Source organism: Chiloscyllium plagiosum, chromosome 19, assembly GCF_004010195.1.
Source record: "Chiloscyllium plagiosum isolate BGI_BamShark_2017 chromosome 19, ASM401019v2, whole genome shotgun sequence".
Classification (NCBI taxonomy): Eukaryota; Metazoa; Chordata; class Chondrichthyes; order Orectolobiformes; family Hemiscylliidae; genus Chiloscyllium; species Chiloscyllium plagiosum.
The window spans coordinates 67,759,109-67,778,305 of NC_057728.1; the positions used below are offsets into that span (position 1 = coordinate 67,759,109).

General features: G+C 42.4%; 1 protein-coding gene across 10 annotated transcripts in view; it reads left to right on the forward strand.

Moving 5' to 3' along the window:
• osbpl8 (oxysterol binding protein-like 8) overlaps nt 1-19,197 on the forward strand; it is a 416,034-nt gene that overhangs the window by 373,680 nt on the left and 23,157 nt on the right. For 8 of the 10 annotated variants that reach the window (XM_043708791.1, XM_043708784.1, XM_043708785.1 and 5 more), the window contains 2 exons: nt 5,278-5,431; nt 11,854-11,959. In XM_043708791.1, coding sequence (XP_043564726.1) covers nt 5,278-5,431; nt 11,854-11,959 — 260 coding nt within the window. The remainder of the gene's footprint in view (nt 1-5,277; nt 5,432-11,853; nt 11,960-19,197) is intronic. The other 2 variants (XM_043708786.1, XM_043708793.1) reach the window with 1 other exon arrangement.

Sequence of the window (19,197 nt, forward strand, 5' to 3'; positions counted from 1 at the left end):
TCACCCATTAACAAGCCCATCACTTGTCCCGGTTCATTACTGAGTTCCAAATCCAATATGGCCTCCCCTCTGTTCGAACAATCTGCATACTGAGTTAGAAAAGCTTCCTGGACACACTGCGCAAACACCGCCCCATCCAGTCTACTTGATCTAAAGAGCTTCCAATCAATATTTGGGAAGTTGAAATCGCCCATGACTACTACCCTGTGGCTTCTGCACCTTTCCAAAACCTTGTTTCCTCAACCTTATGTAAGCCTCCTTCTTCCTCTTTACAAGACATTCAACCTCCCTCGTCAACCAAGGTTCCCTCACACGACCATCTCTTTCCTGCCTGACAGGTACATACATATCAAGGACACGTCGTATCTGTTCCTTGAAAAAGTTCCACATTTCCACGACATCCTTCCCTGACAGCCTATGCTCCCAACTTATGCTCCTCAGATCCTGTCTTACAGCATTGTATTTACCCTTCCCCCAATTGTATATACCACAGGGCAAGAATTAAAGATGGAGGAAAGGCAATTATGATTCGATTAGGCAAGGTTTAGGATGCACAGAATGGGGAAGGAAACTGCAGGGGATGGACACAATTGAAATGTGGAGCTTATTCAAGGAACAGCTATTGCGTGTCCTTGAAAAGTACGTACCTGTCAGGTAGGGAGGAAGTGGTTGAACAAGGGAGCGTGGTTTACTAATGAAGTTGAATCTCTTGGTCAGGACGAAGAAGGAGCTTATGTTAGGATGAGACGTGAAGGCTCAGTTTGTTACAAGTTAGCCAGGATAGACCTAAAGGGAGAGCGAAGAGGAAGGGACATGAGAAGTCATTGGCAGATAGGATCAAGGAAAACCCTAAAGCTTTATATAGGTATATCAGGAATAAAAGAATGACTCGAGAAAGATTAGGGCCAATCAAGGATAGTAGTGGGAAGTTGTGCATGGAGAGGCACTAAATAAATATTTTTTGTCTGTATTCTCACTGGAAAAAGACAGCATTGTCAAGGAGAATATTGAGATGCAGGCTACGGGAGTAGATGGGATTGAGGTTCTCAAAGAGGAGGTGTTAGCAATTCTGGAAAGTGTGAAAATAGATAAGCACCCTGGGCTGGATGGGATTTATCCTAGGATTCTCAGGGAAGGAGATTGCAGAGCCTTTGACTTTGATCTTATGTTGTCATTGTCTACAGGAATAATGCTAGCAGACTGGAGGATAGCAAATACTGTCCCCTTGTTCAAGAAGGGGAGTAGAGACAACCCTGGTAATTATAGAGAAGTGAGTTTTATTTCGGTTGTGGGTAAAGTGTTTGAAAAGTTTATAAGAGATAGGATTTATATTCATCTAGCAAGGAATAAGTTGATTAGGGATCTTCAATACGGTTTTGTGAATGGTAGGTCGTGCCCCACAAACCTTATTGAGATCTTTAAGAAGGTGACCAAATTGGTGGATGAGGGTAAAGCAATTGATGTGGTGTATGTGGATTTCAGTAAGGTGTTTAGATAAGGTTCCCCACAGTAGGCTACGTACAAAACATGGAGGCATAGGATTGAGGGTGATTTAGCAGTTTGGACCAGAAGTTGGCTAGCTGAAAGAAGACAGAGGGTGGTAGTTGATGGGAAGTGTTCATTTTGGAGTTTGGTTACGAATAATGTATGTCAAGGATCTGTTTTGGGACCTCTACTGTGTGTCAGTTTTATAAATGACATGGTTGAGGGCATAGAAGGATAGGTTAGTAAATTTGCAGATGATGCTAAGGTCGGTGGAGTTGTGGATAGTCCAAAGGATATTACAGGTTGCAGAGGGTCACAGATAAGCTGCAGAGCTGGCAAATGGAGTTTAATGCAAAAAAGTGTGAGGTAATTCAGTTTGAAAAGAGTAACAGGAATACAGAGTACTGTGCTAATGGTATGATTCTTGGCAGTCATAGAGATGAACAGCATGGAAACAGACCCTTCGGTCCAACCCATCCAGATATCCCAACCCAATCTAGTCCCACCTGCGAGCACCTGGCCCATATTCCTCCAAACCCTTCCTATTCATATACACATCCAAATGCCCTTTAAATGTTACAATTGTACCAGCCTTCATCACTTCCTCTGGCAGCTCATTCCATACATGTACCACCCTATGTGTGAAAAAATTGCCCCTTCGATCTCTTTATATCTTTTCCCTCTCACCCTATGCCCTCTAGTTCTGGACTCCCCAACCCCAGGGAAAATACTTTGTCTATTTATCCTATCTATGCCCCTCATAATTTTGTAAACCTCTATAAGGTCACCCCTCAGCCTCCAATGCTCCAGGGAAAACAGCCCCAGTCTGTTCAGCCTCTCCCAGTAGCTCAAATCCTCCAACCCTGGCAACATCCTTGTAAATCTTTTCTGAACCCTTTCAAGTTTTACAATATCTTTCCGATAGGAAGGAGACCAGAATTGCATGCAATATTCCAACAGTGGCCTAACCAGTGTCCTGTACAGCCGCAAAATGACCTCCCAACTCCTGTACTTAATAGTCTGACCAATAAAGGAAAGCATACCAAACGCCGCCTTCACTATCCTATCTACTTGTGACTCCACTTTCAAGGAGCTATGAACCTGCACTCCCAGGTCACTTTGTTCAGCAAAACTCCCTAGGACCTTACCATTTAGTGTATAATTCCTGCTAAGATTTGTTTTCCCAAAATGCAGCACCTCGCATTTATCTGAATTAAATTCCATCTGCCACTTCTCAGCCCATTGGCCCATCTGATCAAGATCCTGTTGTAATCTGAGGTAACCTTCGCTGTCCACTACACCTCTAATTTTGGTGTCATCTGCAAACTTACTAACTGTACCTCTTATGCTTGCATCCAAATCATTTATATAAATGACAAAAAGTAGAGGACCCAGCACCGATCCTTGTGGCACTCCACTGGTCACACAGATCTTGGTGTCCATGTATATAGATCCATGAAAGTTGCCTCCCAGGTTGATAGGGTTGTGCTAGCTTTTATTGGTGGAAGGATTGAGTTTCGGAGCCATGAGGTCATGTTGCAGCTGTACAAAACTCTGTTGTGGCCACACTTGAAGTATTGCGTACAGTTCTGGTCACTGCATTTTAGGAAAGATGTGGAATCTTTGGAAGGGTGCAGAGAAGATTTACTGATATGGAGGGAAGGTCTTATGGGGAAAGGCTGAGGGATTTGAGGCTGTTTTTGTTCGTGAGAAGAAGGTTGAGAGGTGACTTAATAGAGACAGATAATCAGAGGGTTGAAAAGGGTGGACAGTGAGAACCTTTTTCCTTGGATGGTGATGGCTAGCATGAGGGGACATAGTTTTAAATTGAGGGGTGATAGATATAGAACAGATGTCAGAGGTAGTTTCATTACTCAGAGAGTAGTAGGGGCGTGGAATGCCCTGCCAGCAAAAGTAGACACGCCAACTTGAAGGGCATTTAAATGGTCATTAGATAAACATATGGATGAAAATGAAAGTGTAGGTTAGATGGGCTTCAGATTTGTTCCACATGTTCTACATAGAACATAGAAAAGTACAGCACAAAACAGGCTCTTCGGCCCACAATGTTGTGCCGAGAACTATTCCCAATCTAACTTAAAATAACCTAACCTATGCACCCCTCAATTCACTGCTGTCCATGTGCATGTCCAGCAGTCACTTAAATGATTCTGCTTCCTCCATCACTGTTGGCAACGCATTCCATGTATTCACAACTCTCTGCATAAAGAACCTACCTCTGTCATTTCCTCGATGCCTTCCTCTTAATATCTTAAAGCTATCACCTCTTGTGCCAGTCAATCTTGCCCTGGGGAAAAGTATCTGGCTATTGACTGTGTCCATGCTTCTCTATTACCTTGTTCTATTGAATACAGGCTAGTCGGTCCAATCTCTCTCTTCATAGGACAGTCTAACAGTCCCAGGAACAAGTCTGGTGAACATTTGTTGCACACCCTTTATGCCAATAATATGTCATGAGACAAAACTACATTCAGTACTCGAGGTGTAATGTAACCCAAATCCTATACAACTGAAGTAAAATGTCATGACTCCTGTGCTCAAAACCTCTTAAAATAAAGACTGACATTCCATCAGCTTCCCCAATAGTTTGGTGCATCTGTGTGTGACTTGACAACAAGGACACCTAGGTTCCTCTGTATGTCTATGTTTTGCAACCTTCTACCATTTAAGAAGTAGTGTGCATTATTGTCCCACCTATATAAATGGATAACCTCACATTTTTCTGTATTGTATTCCATCTTCTTCACTGAGCCTGCCCAAATCCTCTCCAAGCCACTTTACATTTTATCCACAACAAAGTTCCCATTCACCTTTGTATCGTCCATATTTAGGTAGACTGGAAAAGTTGTGACTATATTGCTTGCAGGTGAGAAGGTTAAGAGGAGATATTCATAATCTTTAGTCTGAGCAAAGCAGTCAGGGAGAAAATGTTCCCATTTGTTAAGGGATCAAGAATGAAAGGGCACGAATTTAAAGCAACTGGTAAAGAAAGCAGAAGTGACATGCAGAAAACCTTTCTTGTGCAGTGAATGGTTAAGGTCTCAAATGCAAGAATGTGGTGATAGCAAATTCAATCAAATTATTTCAAAAAGAAATCAGACTGTTATCTGCAAAGGAAAAATTTGCAGAGTTGTAAGGAAAAGGCAAGATTGTAATGTTAAATGAATTTAAATAAAACTGAAATAAGTGGGGAATTCAGTAAATCTGGTAGTGATGTTTTAGGTCCAGCGGCACTTCTTTAGATTGTTTTAAGATCTGAATGAATTGAGTTTGTACTGACACAATGGACCAGATCCTGAAGAAGGTCTTATGCCCGAAACGTCGATTCTCCTGCTCCTTGGATGCTGCCTGACCTGCTGCGCTTTTCTAGCAACACATTTTTCAGCTTCAACAATGGACCAGATGACACCTTCTGTGCTACAGCCATGTTATAACTGTGTTTCCACTTTGAGCAGAATTTGCAGGTGGTAATGTTCCCATGTATGTGGAGCCCTTGTTATTCTAGATGAATATCTCAAGTGTTGTTGGAGCTGCACTCATCTATGCAAGTGCACAATATTCCTTTCATGACTTGTACCTTGTAAAAGGTAGACCAATTTTGAGCAGTTGGCAGGTGAGTTACACTTGTTGAATTCCTAGCCTCTGACCTGTTCTTATTACCATAGTATTGTTATGACTGGTTCAGTTTCTCATCATCAAATTGTATTGGATCCTCGGATCAAAGCTATTTTGATAGATAACTAACAATGTAGTATATTTTATTGCATGCAGCACCCGGCCCTGGGACCCACTCAATGACCTCGTTCAGTTTGAAAAAGAAGGTGTCATCCAGTCCAAAGTTTGGCACCGAACTCCAATGGTACGTTCTGCCAGTATAATTAGTCTCAGTAACCAAGGGGGAAGGAAAGACAATTACAAGCGTCAGGTAGGTTTTAAGATTGTGTAATACCAATTTGATTTTAATTGGTGCCCATCCATAAGTCAAACATGATTTTTTTTTTCCCCTCCTCCAACCAATTTGAAGCCAATGGCCTTATGGTGTTATTGCTGGACTGTTAATCCAGAAGCCAGGTAATGTTCTGGGGACTTGGGTTCAAATCCCACCACAGCACATAGTGGAATTTGAATTCAATAAAAATCTGGAATTAAGAGTCTAATGATGACCATGAATCCATTGTCGATTGCCAGAAAAACCCATCTGGTTCACAAATATCCTTCAGAGAAGGAAATTGCCATTGTTACCCTAGTCAGGCCTACACATGACTCCAGACCCACAGCAATATGATCACCCTTAACCACCATCTCAGCAATTAGGTATGAGCAATAAATGCTGACCTAGTCAGTGATGCCCTGGTCCCATGAAGGAATAAAACAAAATTTTCTTTCTCCAACTTCCACACTCAAATTGGTAATCAGTGAAAGTCCATCAAGTTGAAACTCCTATCACCGAGAATGGCAAAATAATTGAGCTTCACTTTTAAGGTTATACAACTGCTAGAAAACTTTTCTTGCTGATTTTTGTTGAATTTGGTCTATCCAAATATTGTTCCTGTTAAATGAAATAATTTTAAAAGAGCTTTGAAATGTTTTTTCTTCTTAAGCATCGCAGCATATTTGTAAATAACCCAACCTCATCCACCCTCCATCCTCCTACCTCCTTCATTGATCAAAGATGGTGGGCAGTGGCACTGTGCCATACCCAATCATAGTGCCATCCAAGATAGTTGCCCCAACTGTTATACTTTACAATGATCTTCCTGTCTTTGGGAAAGCATGTCCAATTCCCTCCATGGTTTGAACAATACCACGAATAGTCGCAGTCCAGAATTGTGAGTAAGAAGCATGTATATTTCACTGTGAAGTGGTGTGCTGATATTTTAGATATAATGTGGACTTTGGTTCTTTAATATTACTCAAACCTTCTTTTGTATATTTCATAATTTGTCATTATATCATGTACTGAATTAAGAGTGAATTGATTTTCCACAACCTTTTACTGCCTTTCACTGTTTTTGTTAAATCCTAATGCATCCATAAGACGTGGGTTTCACTGGCTCTCCATCCCTAGTTATCCTTGAGAAGGTGATATATATGTACATGTAAGGAGGGAAAGTTGGCTATTCAGCCCCTTGAGCCTATTCAGCCACTCAACAAGATCATAGCTGACCTCATCCACTTTCCTGTCTACTCCAGTAACGTTTCATCCTCTTTTTTTTTAAACAATAAACTATCTAACTGTTTTCACCAACCTTTCAGAAAGTGAGCACCAAAGATTCCTGATATTATGAAAGAAAAAAAAAATCTGTTTATTTTAAAGGGGCCACCCCTGAATTTTGAACAGTCATCTCTGATGCTAGATTGTCTAATTTGAGAAAACATCCTCTCCACATCTACTTTCTCAAGATCCTTCAGGATTTTATATTTCAATCAGATTACCTTTTCTGCATTTTGTTCTATTCTCCTGATGTACTTATGTAAGATATGATTTTCTCGGGTTGCACACAAAACAATATTTTTCACTGTATCTCAGTACATGGGACAATAATAAATCTCTTACTCTTCTAAACTCCAGTGATGCGCAGCTTTCTTGAACCACAGCTGTACATGTGACAAAGGTGCTCCCACATTGTTGTTAGAGGGGGAGTTCCAGAAATTTGATCTAGAAAGATGAAGAAACAGACAATATACCTTCAAGTAGAATTAATGTGGATGAGGTGGAGGTGATGATGTGCCCATGCATATGCATTCTTTATGCTTTTCGTTCTATTAAATTTGGTCACAAGATGTGGGTGTCACCAGCTGGGTCGGCATTTATTGCCAATCCCTAACTCCTCTTGAGAAGTTGGTGGTGATCTCTTAAGATGATGGTTTGCATTGTGGTGGCAACTCTGTGGTTTGTGTGAGTAATAAGCCCCAAAATGGTTCAGCTGACTGTGTTGCACATGCTGCATGGCAAGGTGCTGAGCTTGAGAAGGTACTTAATTCACGGCCAGTCTTTTCTCTGGGCTGTTCTTGGCCAGCTGAGCTTTCACTTCTGCACAAAAACATAAGAAATGGAATTAGGAGTAGACCATTTAGCCCTTCAGGACCACTCCACCCTTCAATGATTGATCTTCTACTTCGTGTTTTGGGTATCCTTAAGGGGAGGGGGAGCAACTCCAAGTCGTGGCCCACATAGGCACCAACGACATAGGCAGGAAGAGAGATGGGGATTAAAGGCAGAAATTCAGGGAGCTAGGATGGAAGCTCAGAGCTAGGACGAACAGAGTTGTTGTCTCTGGTTTGTTGCCCGTGCCATGTGCTAGTGAGGCAAGGAATAGGGAGAGAGAGGAGTTGAACATGTGGTTACAAGGATGGTGCAGGAGGGAGGGTTTTGGATTCTTGGAAAATTGGGGCTCTTTCTGGGGTAGGTGGAACCTCTACAAGCAGGATGGTCTTCATCTGAACCAGAGGGGTACCAATATCCTGGGGGAGAAATTCGCTAAGGCTATTGGGGTGGATTTAAATTAATCCAGCAGGGGGATGGGAACCAAAATTGCAGTTCGAGTATAGAAAAGGTTGAGAGTAGGGAGGTCCAAAATCAAGTTTCAGGGACGCAAGATGGCACTGGCAAGCAAGAAGTTGGTTTGAAGTGTGTCTACTTCAATGCCAGGAGCATCCGGAATAAGGTGGGTGAACTTGAAGCATGGGTTGGTACCTGGGATTTCGATGTTGTGGCCATTTCAGAGACATAGAGCAGGGACAGGAATGCTTGATGAAGGTTCCAGGATTTAGATGTTTCAGTAAGAACAGCGAAGATGGTGAAAGAGGGGAGGTGTGGCATTGTTAGTCAAGGACAGTATTACAGTTGCAGAAAGGATGTTTGGGGAATCGTCAACTGAGGTAGTATGGGCTGAAGTTAGAAACAGGAAAGGAGAGGTCCCCCTGTTGGGGAGTTTTCTATAGGCCTCCGAATAGTTCCAGAGATGAAGAGGAAAGGATAGCAAAGATGATTCTCGATAGGAGTGAGAGAGACAGGGTAGTTGTCATGGGGAACTTCAACTATTCAAATATTTACTGGGATCACTACAGTACAAGTACTATAGATGGGTCAGTTTTTGTCCAGTGTGTGCAGGAGGGCTTCCTGGCACAATATGTAGACAGGCCAACAAGGGGCGAAGCCACATTACATTTGGTACTGGGTAATGAGCCCGGCCAGGTGTTACTTTGAAGTAGGTGAGCACTTTGGTGATAGCGATCACAATTCTGTTATATTAACTTTAGAAAGGGATAGGTGTATACCACTGGGCAAGAGTTACAGCTGGGGGAAAGGCAATTACGATGCGATTAGGCAAGATTTAGGAAGCATAGGATGGGGAAGGAAACTGCAGGGGATAGGCACATTAGAAATGTGGAGCTTATTCAAGGAAAAGCTACTGTGTGTCCTAGATAAGTATGTACCTGTCAGGCTGGGAGGAAGCTGTAGAGCGCGGGAGCCATGGTTTACGAAGAAGTGGAATCTCTGGTTAAGAGGAAGAACGCTTATGTTAGGATGAGATGTGAAGGCTCAGTTAGGGCGCTTGAGGGTTACAAGGTAGCCAGGAAAGACCTAAAGAGAGAGCTCAGAAGAGCCAGGAGGAGACATGAGAAGTTGTTGGCGGATAGGATCAGGGTAAACCCTAAGGCTTTCTATAGGTATTCAAGGAATAAAAGAATGACAAGAGTAAGATTAGGGCCAATCAAGGATAGTAGTGGGAAGTTGTGTGTGGAGTCAGAGAAAATCGGGAAAGCACTAAATGAATATTTTTCAACAGTATTCACTCTAGAAAACGACAATGTTGTTGAGGAGATTACTGAGATACAGACTACTAGGCTAGGTGTGATTGAGGTTCACAAGGAAGAGGTATTAGAAATCCTGCAGAGTGTGAAGATAGATACGTCCCCTGGGCCGGATGGGATTTATCCTAGGATCCTCTGGGAAGCCAGGGAGGAGATTGGCGAGCCTTTGGCATTGATCTTTAAATCGTCATTGTCTACAGGAATAGTGCCAGAAGACAGGAGGATAGCAGATGTGGTTCCCCTGTTCAAGAAGGGGAGTAGACAATCCTGGTAATTATAGACCAGTGAGCCTTACTTCAGTTGTTGGTAAAGTGTTGGAAAAGGTTATAACAGATAGGATTTATAATCATCTAGAAAAGAATAATTTGATTAGGGACAGTCAGCATGGTTTTGCGAAGGGTAGATCTTGCCTCACAAACCTTATTGAGTTCTTTGAGAAGGTGACCAAACAGGTAGATGAGAGTAAACCGGTTGATGTGGTGTATATGGATTTCAATAAGGCGTTCGATAAGGTTCCCCACAGTAGGCTATTGTACAAAATGCGGAGGAATGGGATTGTGGGAGATATAGCAATTTGGATCAGTAATTGGCTTGCTGAAAGAAGACAGAGGGTGGTGGTTGATGGGAAATGTTCATTCTGGAGTCCACTTACCAGTGGTATACCGCAAGGGTCCGTGTTGGGTCCACTGCTGTTCATCGTTTTTATAAACGACCTGAATGAGGGCGTAGAAGGGTGGGGTAGTAAATTTGCAGACGACACTAAGGTCAGTGGAGTTGTGGATAGTGACGAAGGATTTTGTAGGTTACAGAGAGACATAGATAAGCTGCAGAGCTGTGCTGAGAGGTGGCAAATTGAGTTTAATGCGAACAAGTGTGAGGTGATTCACTTTGGTCGGAGTAACCGGAATGCAAAGTACTGGGCTAATGGTAAGATTCTTGGTAGTGTAGATGAGCAGAGAGATCTCAGTGTCCAGGGACACAGATCCTTGAAAGTTGCCACCCAGGTTGACAGGGTTGTTAAGAAGGCATGCAGTGTGTTAGCTTTTATTAATAGAAGGATCGAGTTCCGGAGCCATGAGGTTATGCTACAGCTGTACAAAACTCTCGTGCGGCAGCACTTGGAGTATTGTGTATGGTTCTAGTCACCGCATTATAAGAAGGATGTGGAAGCTTTGGAAAGGGTGCAGAGGAAATTTACTAGGATGTTGCCTGGTATGGAGGGACGGTCTTACGAGGAAAGGCTGAGGGACTTGAGGCTGTTTTTGTTAGAGAGAAGAAGGTTGAGAGGTGACTTAATAGAGACATATAAGATAATCAGAGGGTTAGATAGGGTGGACAGGGAGAGCCTCTGACGGCGAGCACGAGGGGGCATAGCTTTAAATTGAGGGGTGATAGATATAGGACAGATGTCAGCGGTAGTTTCTTTCTCTGAGAGTAGTAAGGGTAAGGAATGCTTTGCCTGCAACGGTAGTAGATTCACCAACTTTAAGTACATTTAAGTCGTCATTGGACAAGCATATGGACGTACATGGAATAGTGAAGGTCAGATGGGCTTCAAATTGGTATGACAGGTCGGCGCAACATCGAGGGCCGAAGGGCCTGTACTGCGCTGTTATGTTCTATGTTCACCAGTTCCTGCCCTAACCCCATATTCTTGATAATATTTATTTGCAGATATCTATTAAACTTTGTCTTGAATGTAGTGAACATCTGTGTGTAGTTCTGGTCTCCTTCGTATTGGAAGGATGTTGTGAAACTTGAAAGGGTTCAGAAAAGATTTACAAGGATGTCACCAGGGTTGGAGGATTTGAGCTATAGAGAGAGGTTGAATAGGCTAGGGCTGGTTTCCCTGGAGTGGAGTTTGCTTTGAACTGCTATTCATTCATTTACTTACTTGAATTTCTCTTGTAATCGGTGAGAGCAGATCACTTGGCTTAATGAAGTTTACATCACAGCAATGTTAGTCTCTAAGCCAGTAAGCATTTGTCCATTCTTAGTCACTATATATTGAGAATGCAGTATTGTAAATGGTGTCTTGAAGTTTGTTCCATTTTGCTCCCACATCCCATAGGTGGGAATGCTGGAGGGCATCAGTTCAGTTGAGGAGCTGTTTGTTTTTGACTGTGTAGCCAATATGGCTGAGGTTGACTTAAGGACTGAGATGAATTTTGAGATCAATCAATTTTCACATATCAAAAACTTTAATAGATAAAGGGAAAGTGCAGGAAAATGGTGCTGGAGTAGAAGATTGACAGTGATCATATTGAATAGCAGAGTGACTCAAAGGGCTGAATGGCCTACTCCAACTCCTATTTTTATGTAACCTTTTGTTATGGTGTTGTGTTTGCTGTGCAGCTGTTGAGTTTTACACATCAGTCAGCAAGGTCTCTTCTGTGTATGGAAATCACAATCTGTACAAATCTACATTTGATTTTGCAGAATCAGTGGGCTGATGTTTGGCAAAGAAAATTTTTAAAGTAAGGTTGGATATATTTGAAGTATTGATTGTATTGTGTTTGATTGACATAGGTCTCTGCACCAAAACGTACCCGGAATAAGCAAAGTGGACAGCAGAGTCCTGAAAGTGGATGTTCCAGTCCAGAACTAGATCAGCAGGACTCATCGGAAAGTGAAAGTGAGTTTGTTCTCTTTGATTCTTCTGTCTCAAATTCTTCTCTTTCCACCAACTTATGTATTAGACAGTATTAGACTTCTCCATGTGATTCAGTTTAGTTTTGTCTTTTTTTAAATGATTTTTCAGACTTTCCTATCACAACCACAGCATGTGGTTGTGATAGGATCATCTCTGGAATGACAGGTCTAACATATGAGGAACGGCTGAGGATACTGGGATTGTATTCGTTGGAGTGTTACCAGGGTGGGAAGGGTCTCTGATGATGTTCAATGAATGTGTTACCGGGGTAGCACATCTAGAGGAATTAAGGGCTACGGGGGGAACGCTGGTAAGTGGAGCTGAAATGCGCATCAGCCATGATTGAATGGCGGAGTGGACTCGATGGGCCGAATGGCCTTACTTCCACTCCTATGTCTTATGGTCTTATGTAACGTCAACCACTCAACTTCGAGGTTCAAACAGGAGCACACAATCAGAATGAAACAGATAAAACAAAATGGGGAGAATGGGCAGTGGAAGAAGGACAGATAGTCAAAAACCTTCTCAGCCGCCCACAGTCTGGACCTATAGATTGTCCCATAAAAACCTAAATAACTGCAGATGCTGGCAATTAGAAGCAAAAGCAGAAATTGCTGGAAAAGCTCAGAAGGTCTGGCAGCATCTGTGGAGACAAGTCAGAGTTAATCCCAGTTCTGAGAAGGGTCATTGGACCCTAATTGTTAATTCCGATTTCTCGTCACAGATGCTGCCAGACATGCTGAGCTTTCCAAGCACTTTCAGTTTTTGTTGCTATAGATTGCCCCTTGGCCAGGTCCGGGAATAGACTCGTGAGATCCTCCAATTAGCACCTTGATCATTTTGTACCAGGTGAGCACCAATTCAGAGATTAGAGCTGAAACGCAATCGCAGTCTGAGTAGCAACACTTCGGATCATGACAAAAGGGGCTGCAACCTCATACAACACACAAAAACGTGGTCAAAGCCACAGAGTTTGTAGGTCGCCCAGGAGTTGGTGAAATAACTGAACCTTCTATTTCAGGGAGCTTACTGCTTGCAATGCACACCACCCTGATTTCCCAAAGGAAAGGTGGAGAACTCCAGTATCAAGAACCTCCACTGAGGATCCCTGCCACTTCCAGACAGTAGGACAGAATGTCACAATGTTTCTGGATGATTGGTGAGGGAAATGCAGTAGAGATCTTTACAGGAAACCCCACCATGCAGATAGAAATGTCTTCTTAGCATTTTGGAAGTAAATAAACTCATACAAAATGAGAACTTCTGAAATCCAGGATTGAACCAGCGACCTTTAGATTTTCAGTTTGCCAGTCTCCCAAATAAGTTATTTCAGCCTTCATAAGTGTCCCCTAATACTCTTTAGAGTATAGCTAAATGAACAAATAAATAAATTTAACAAAGAACTACAGATGCTGGAAATGTAAAATTAAAACAAAAAGTGCAAAAGAAACTCAGCCGATCTGACAGCACCTGTGGAAAGAAAAACACAATTAATACTTCAAGTCCGGTGACCCTTCTTCAAAAAAAATAAATCAATTGGCCTTTGAAGTAGTACTGAAGGACTAAGGAAACTTATCAAATTAATGATATATATTCCAATTTTTATGACACCCACGTAAAGCATTGAGCATACAGTGGCTATTAAGTACTCCAGGTGTCAAGACAACCACAAGTCTTGAGAGACTATGTATTCCCTCTCTAGGATTACATGGACATAACCATGAAAAAGCAGTGTGTGTCTCTTTATGGATCTTTTTTAATCAACTTGTTTGATTATGTGATGACTGATCCATGTGGCCATTACATCCTGAGGTGCAATTTGAACCGAGACTGTCTGGTCCAGAAGTAGAGTCACCACTGGTATGCCTCAAAAGCCAGAAATTTGGACTTGGTATGGTGCACGTCTGGGACAGGTGAGACTTGAACTTGGAGCTTCTATCCCCGAGGTCGCAGTAGTACCAAGCTCACCACGAGACTTCCTGTCTCTTTTAATATATGCCAAATTAATTAACCAATGAGTGCAATCCCACCTGTCTGCCCTTAACTTTAATGAATAAAAAGTAACATTCACCACTTAATGATTGGCTCAACATGTCTTTCCTCAAATAAAATCAAAAATTTCTTGAAACAGTCAGAGGCATATTGAAGCCCAGTCTGCTGTGGGTGACAAGGGAGGAAATTCCAGAGGCTCTGACCAAAGTTTTTAATTCCTCTCTGACAATGGGGATTTGCCAGAGGATTATAGGAAAGCTAATGTGGTTCTACTTTTCAAGAAGAATGGGAGAGATAAACTGGGACCAGTGAGTCTCATGTCAGTGGTAAGAAAGTTATTGGAGAAAATAACGAAAGAATTAATCTCCACAAGACAAGGTTTGATCAGGGATAGATGGAGGACATGTCTAACAAATCTGGTTGAACTTTGAGAGGAGATGACCAAGTGTTTGGATGAGGCTGGGCAGTTGATGTAGTTTATATGGATTTCAGGACAAGGTCCCTCATGGGAGACTGATCAAGAAAATGAAAACAGATCAGCTCCATAGTAACTTGGCAAATGGAATCCAAATTGTTCAGAGATTTGCGAGGGAGATTATTTGCGAGGGTACGGAAGGAGGGGATGATTTTGAGGCAGACTATTTGTGTTGCGGGTACCTTGTGTGCAGTGGTGTTCCATGGAGATCAGTATTGGACCCCTTATTGTTTGTGGTATATATCTAAAAGATGTAGAAGAAAATCTGTGGAGGGAGTAACAATATTACAGATGACATGAAGACTGGCTGGGTGATTGCCAGTGAGGAAGAAGGTGTTAGGTTACAGGAGGATATAAACAAATTGATCAGATGGACAGATCAGTGGTGATGGAATTTAACCCTGATATGAGTGAGGTGATGCATTTTGGAAGAAGTAACAAGATAAGGGTGTACACAATGAATGGCAGGACAATAAGAGGCTTCGAGAAATGGAGGGATCCTGGGGTGCTTGTTTACAAATCCCTTAAGGTGGTAAGCCGGTCAAAAGGATGGTGACGAAGTCATGTGGTTCACTTGCCTTGATCGGCCTTGATCAAATACTTGCTAGGCCAGCATTTATTGTCCATACCTAAGTGCCCAGACTAAACCATACTGTTGTGGTCTGTAGGAGAAAGTGAGGACTGCAGATGTTGGAGATCAGAGCTGAAAATGTGTTGCTGGAAAAGCGCAGCTGGTCAGGCAGCATCCAAGGAGCAGGAGAATCGACGTTTCGGGCATGAGCCCTTCTTAAGGAAGGCCTGTTGTAGTCTGTACGCCAGACTGGGAACAATGGCAGTTTTCTTCCCTAAAGAATATTAATGAACCATATGGGTTTTTTCAACAATTGAGAATGGATACATGGTCACTATTAGACTCTTAATTCCAGATTTATTTTTTATTAAATTCAAATTCCAGCATCTGCAATGGTAGAATTTGAACCCAGGTCCCCAGAACATTTTCTGGATCTCTTGTTATGGACTAGGCCAGACCACCTCAAAATATTTTGTGAAGGTAGCCCAGATTCTAACTTTTCTCATTGTTTTGAGCAGGTGTAAACTGGATATTCCAGGAGTGATGCAGCTGGCCCAACCACTTAGTTTAAAAAAAAGCTCAGTTAGGGTGCTTGAGAGTTACAAGTTAGCCAGGAAAGACCTAAAGAGAGAGCTAAGAAGAGCCAGGAGGGGACATGAGAAGTCATTGGCAGATAGAATCAAGGAAAACCCTAAGACTTTCTATAGCTACTAGACTAGACAGAATTGAGATTCACAAGGAGGAGGTGTTAGCAATTCTGGAAAGTGTGAAAATAGATAGGTCCCCTGGGCCAGATGGATTTATCCTAGGAATCTCTGGGAAGCCAGGGAGGAGATTGCAGAGCCTTTGACTTTGATCTTTATGTCATTTTTGTCTACAGAAATAGTGCCAGAAGACTGGGCGATAACAAATGTTCTCCCCTTGTTCAAGAAGGGGAGTAGAGACAACTCTGGTAATAATAGGCCAGTGAGCCTTACTTCAGTTGTGGGTAAAGTATTGGAAAAGGTGATAAGAGATGGGATTTATATTAATCTAGAAAGGAATAAGTTGATGAGGGATAGTCAAAACGGTTTTGTGAAGGCTAGGTCTTGCCTCACAAACCTTATTGAGTTCTTTGAGAAGATGACCAAATATATGGATTTTAGTAAGGCGTTTGATGAGGTTTTCCACGGTGGGCTATTGCACAAAATACAGAGGCATGGGATTGAGGGTGATTTAGCGATTTGGATCAGAAATTGGCTAGCTGAAAGAAGACAGAGGGTGGTGATTGATGGGAAATGTTCATCCTGGAGTTCAGTTACTAGTGGTGTATCGCAAGGATCTGTTTTGGGGCCACTGCTATTTGTCATTTTTATAAATGACATGGATGAGGGCATAGAAGGATGGGTTAGTAAATTTGCGGATAACACTAAGATCGGTGGAGTTGTGGATAGTGCTGAAGGATATTGTAGGTTACAGAGTGACAAAGATAAGCTGCAGAGCTGTGATGAGAGGTGACAAACTGAGTTTAATGTGGAAAGGTGTGAGTTGATTCACTTTGGAAGGAGCAACAGGAATGCAGAGAACTGACTAATGGTAAGATTTTTGCTAGTGTAGATGAGCAGAGAGATCTCGGTGTCCATGTACAAAGATCCCTGAAAGTTGCCACCCAGGTTGATAGCATTGTTAAGTAAGCATACCAATGGCTTTTATTGGTAGAGGGATTGAGTTTCAGAGCAATGAGGTCATAAAACTCTGGTGCGGCCACACTTGGAGTATTGTGTACAGTTCTGGTTACCGCATTATAAGAAGGATGTGGAAGCTTTGGAAAGGGTGCAGAGGAGATTTACCGGCATGTTGCCTGGTATGGAGGGGAGGTCTTATGAAGAAAGGCTGGGGGACTTGAGGCTGTTTTGGTTAGAGAGAATGTTGAGAGGTGTCTTTTAGATTTTAGATTACCTACAGTGTGGAAACAGGCCCTTCAGCCCAACAAGTCCACACCGACCCTCCGAAGAGCAACCAACCCAGACCCATTCCCCTACATTTACTCCAGACTAATCCACCTAACACTATGGGCAATTTAGCATAAATTCATTCCTGAAGAAGGGCTTATGCCCGAAACGTCGATTCTCCTGTTCCCTGGATGCTGCCTGACCTGCTGCGCTTTTCCAGCAACACATTTCCAGCTCTGATCTCCAGCATCTGCAGACCTCACTTTCTCCGCAATTTAGCATAAGCCAGTTCACCTAATCTGCATATCTTTGGACTGTGGGAAGAAACCAGAGTACCCGGAGGAAACCCACGCAGACACTGGGAGAATGTGCAAACTCCACACAGACAGTTGCCTGAGGCAGGTATTAAACCCAGGTCCTTGGCGCTGAGAGGCAGCAGTGCTAATCACTGAGCTACCGTGCCACACTAATAGAAACTTAGACATTTAATAGAAACGTAATCAGAGAGTTAGATAGGGTGGACAGTGAGAGCTTTTTTCCTTGAATAGTGATGGCGAGCACGAGGGGCATAGCTTTAATGTGAGGCGTGGTAAATATAGGACAGATGTCAGAGGTAATTTCTTTACTCAGAGTAGTAGGGGCGTGGAACACACTGCCTCTAACAGTAGTAGACTCGCCAAGGGCATTTAAATGGTCATTAGATAAAATATCTGGGTGAAAATGGAATAGTGTACGTTAGATTGACTTCAGATTGGTTTCATAGGCCAGTGCAACATTGAGGGCCATAGGGCCTGTTATGTGCTGTAATGTTCTATGTTCTAAAACAATTTATTTGCAAGATTGCCAAATGAAACACAAACACAAGAAAACAGAACATGGAATAACCTAACTACTAAAAAAAAACCCAACAAACTATCCCAACTTAATGCTGCTGTTCCAAATACTTGCAACAATCCCCATAAACACTCCTTGGCAAAAAAGGTAAAATCACAGGATCTTGCAGGAGAGATAACAGAGAGATTCCGCATAGAGCATCTCCTTCTGTGTAGCAGTTTCTTTGACCAACAGTCTCAAAACTGACTGCTTTCTCTCAACAGCCAGACTGCTAAAAACTATACCAGAGAAAAGCTGAGCTGGAAGAACTGGCCACTCCCCTTTCATTCTACAAGTTATTTTTACCATTTAAAAGCTGCTTCAAATAAATCAAGCCAGACATTTGGAACCTTTGTCTAGTAAAACACTTCTGAAAAATACTAAGGACAACACAACCTTATTAAAGGAGCATCATCACACCTCTCTCCTTAAAAGAAATCAAGCCATTAATATCCATTTTAAACCCCTTAATCTTAAATTGCTAGTATACCACAACCATATACATTACATTGATAATAATCATGCAAACATGCACTACTACATTCTGTTTCAGTCTGTTTTACTCCTGCCACTGAATGACTCCATTTCTCATTTAAGTCTCCACAATGCGTCAGCTATCACATTTTCTTGTTTGCCACCTGCACAACTTTCAAATTGAATGGCTGCAACAACAAGCTCCATCCAAACAGTCTTGAACTTTTGTCCTTAAATTTCTCCACAACCTTCAATGGGTTATGATCAGTGTATATGATTGTCTCAGATACATTCTTGGTGACATAATGATTGAAATGTTGTAACGCCAACACCAAGCTCCAAGTCTCCTTCTCAACTGCCGAATATTTCTGCTAATGAATGTTCAATTTCCTGGAGAAATACCCAGTAGGTCTTTCCATCTTCTCGTTTTTTTTCCCTGCAAGAGCACAGCACTGACACCCACATCACTCACTTCAATAGCCACCTTGGACGGCTTCGCATAATTGGGTGTGGCTAACACTGAGGCAGTGGTTCACACAACTTTCAGGCTGTCAAATGCCTTCACTCTGTCCACTGTCCACTCTTGCCTTTCTGTAGCAATTCAGTGTATGGAGCAGCCACACTGCTAAAATTTGGTACATATTTTCGATAAAATCTACTCAATCCAAGGAATCATAGTACAGAGGAACCTTGATTATCAAACAAGATGGGTGGGCACTATTCCATTCGGATAATTGATTAATCAGTTAATCAATTCAATGGCTCTCCTCTAGGCTGGAGAGTTTTCTATTAAGTCTGCTCCCTGTTCAGGAGAGGAGACTGCAGCACACCGTGCACGACCCCCTGACCCCTGCCCACCTCCCCCAACCCCATCCAACACTTCCCTCTGCCAGCCCCCCAACCC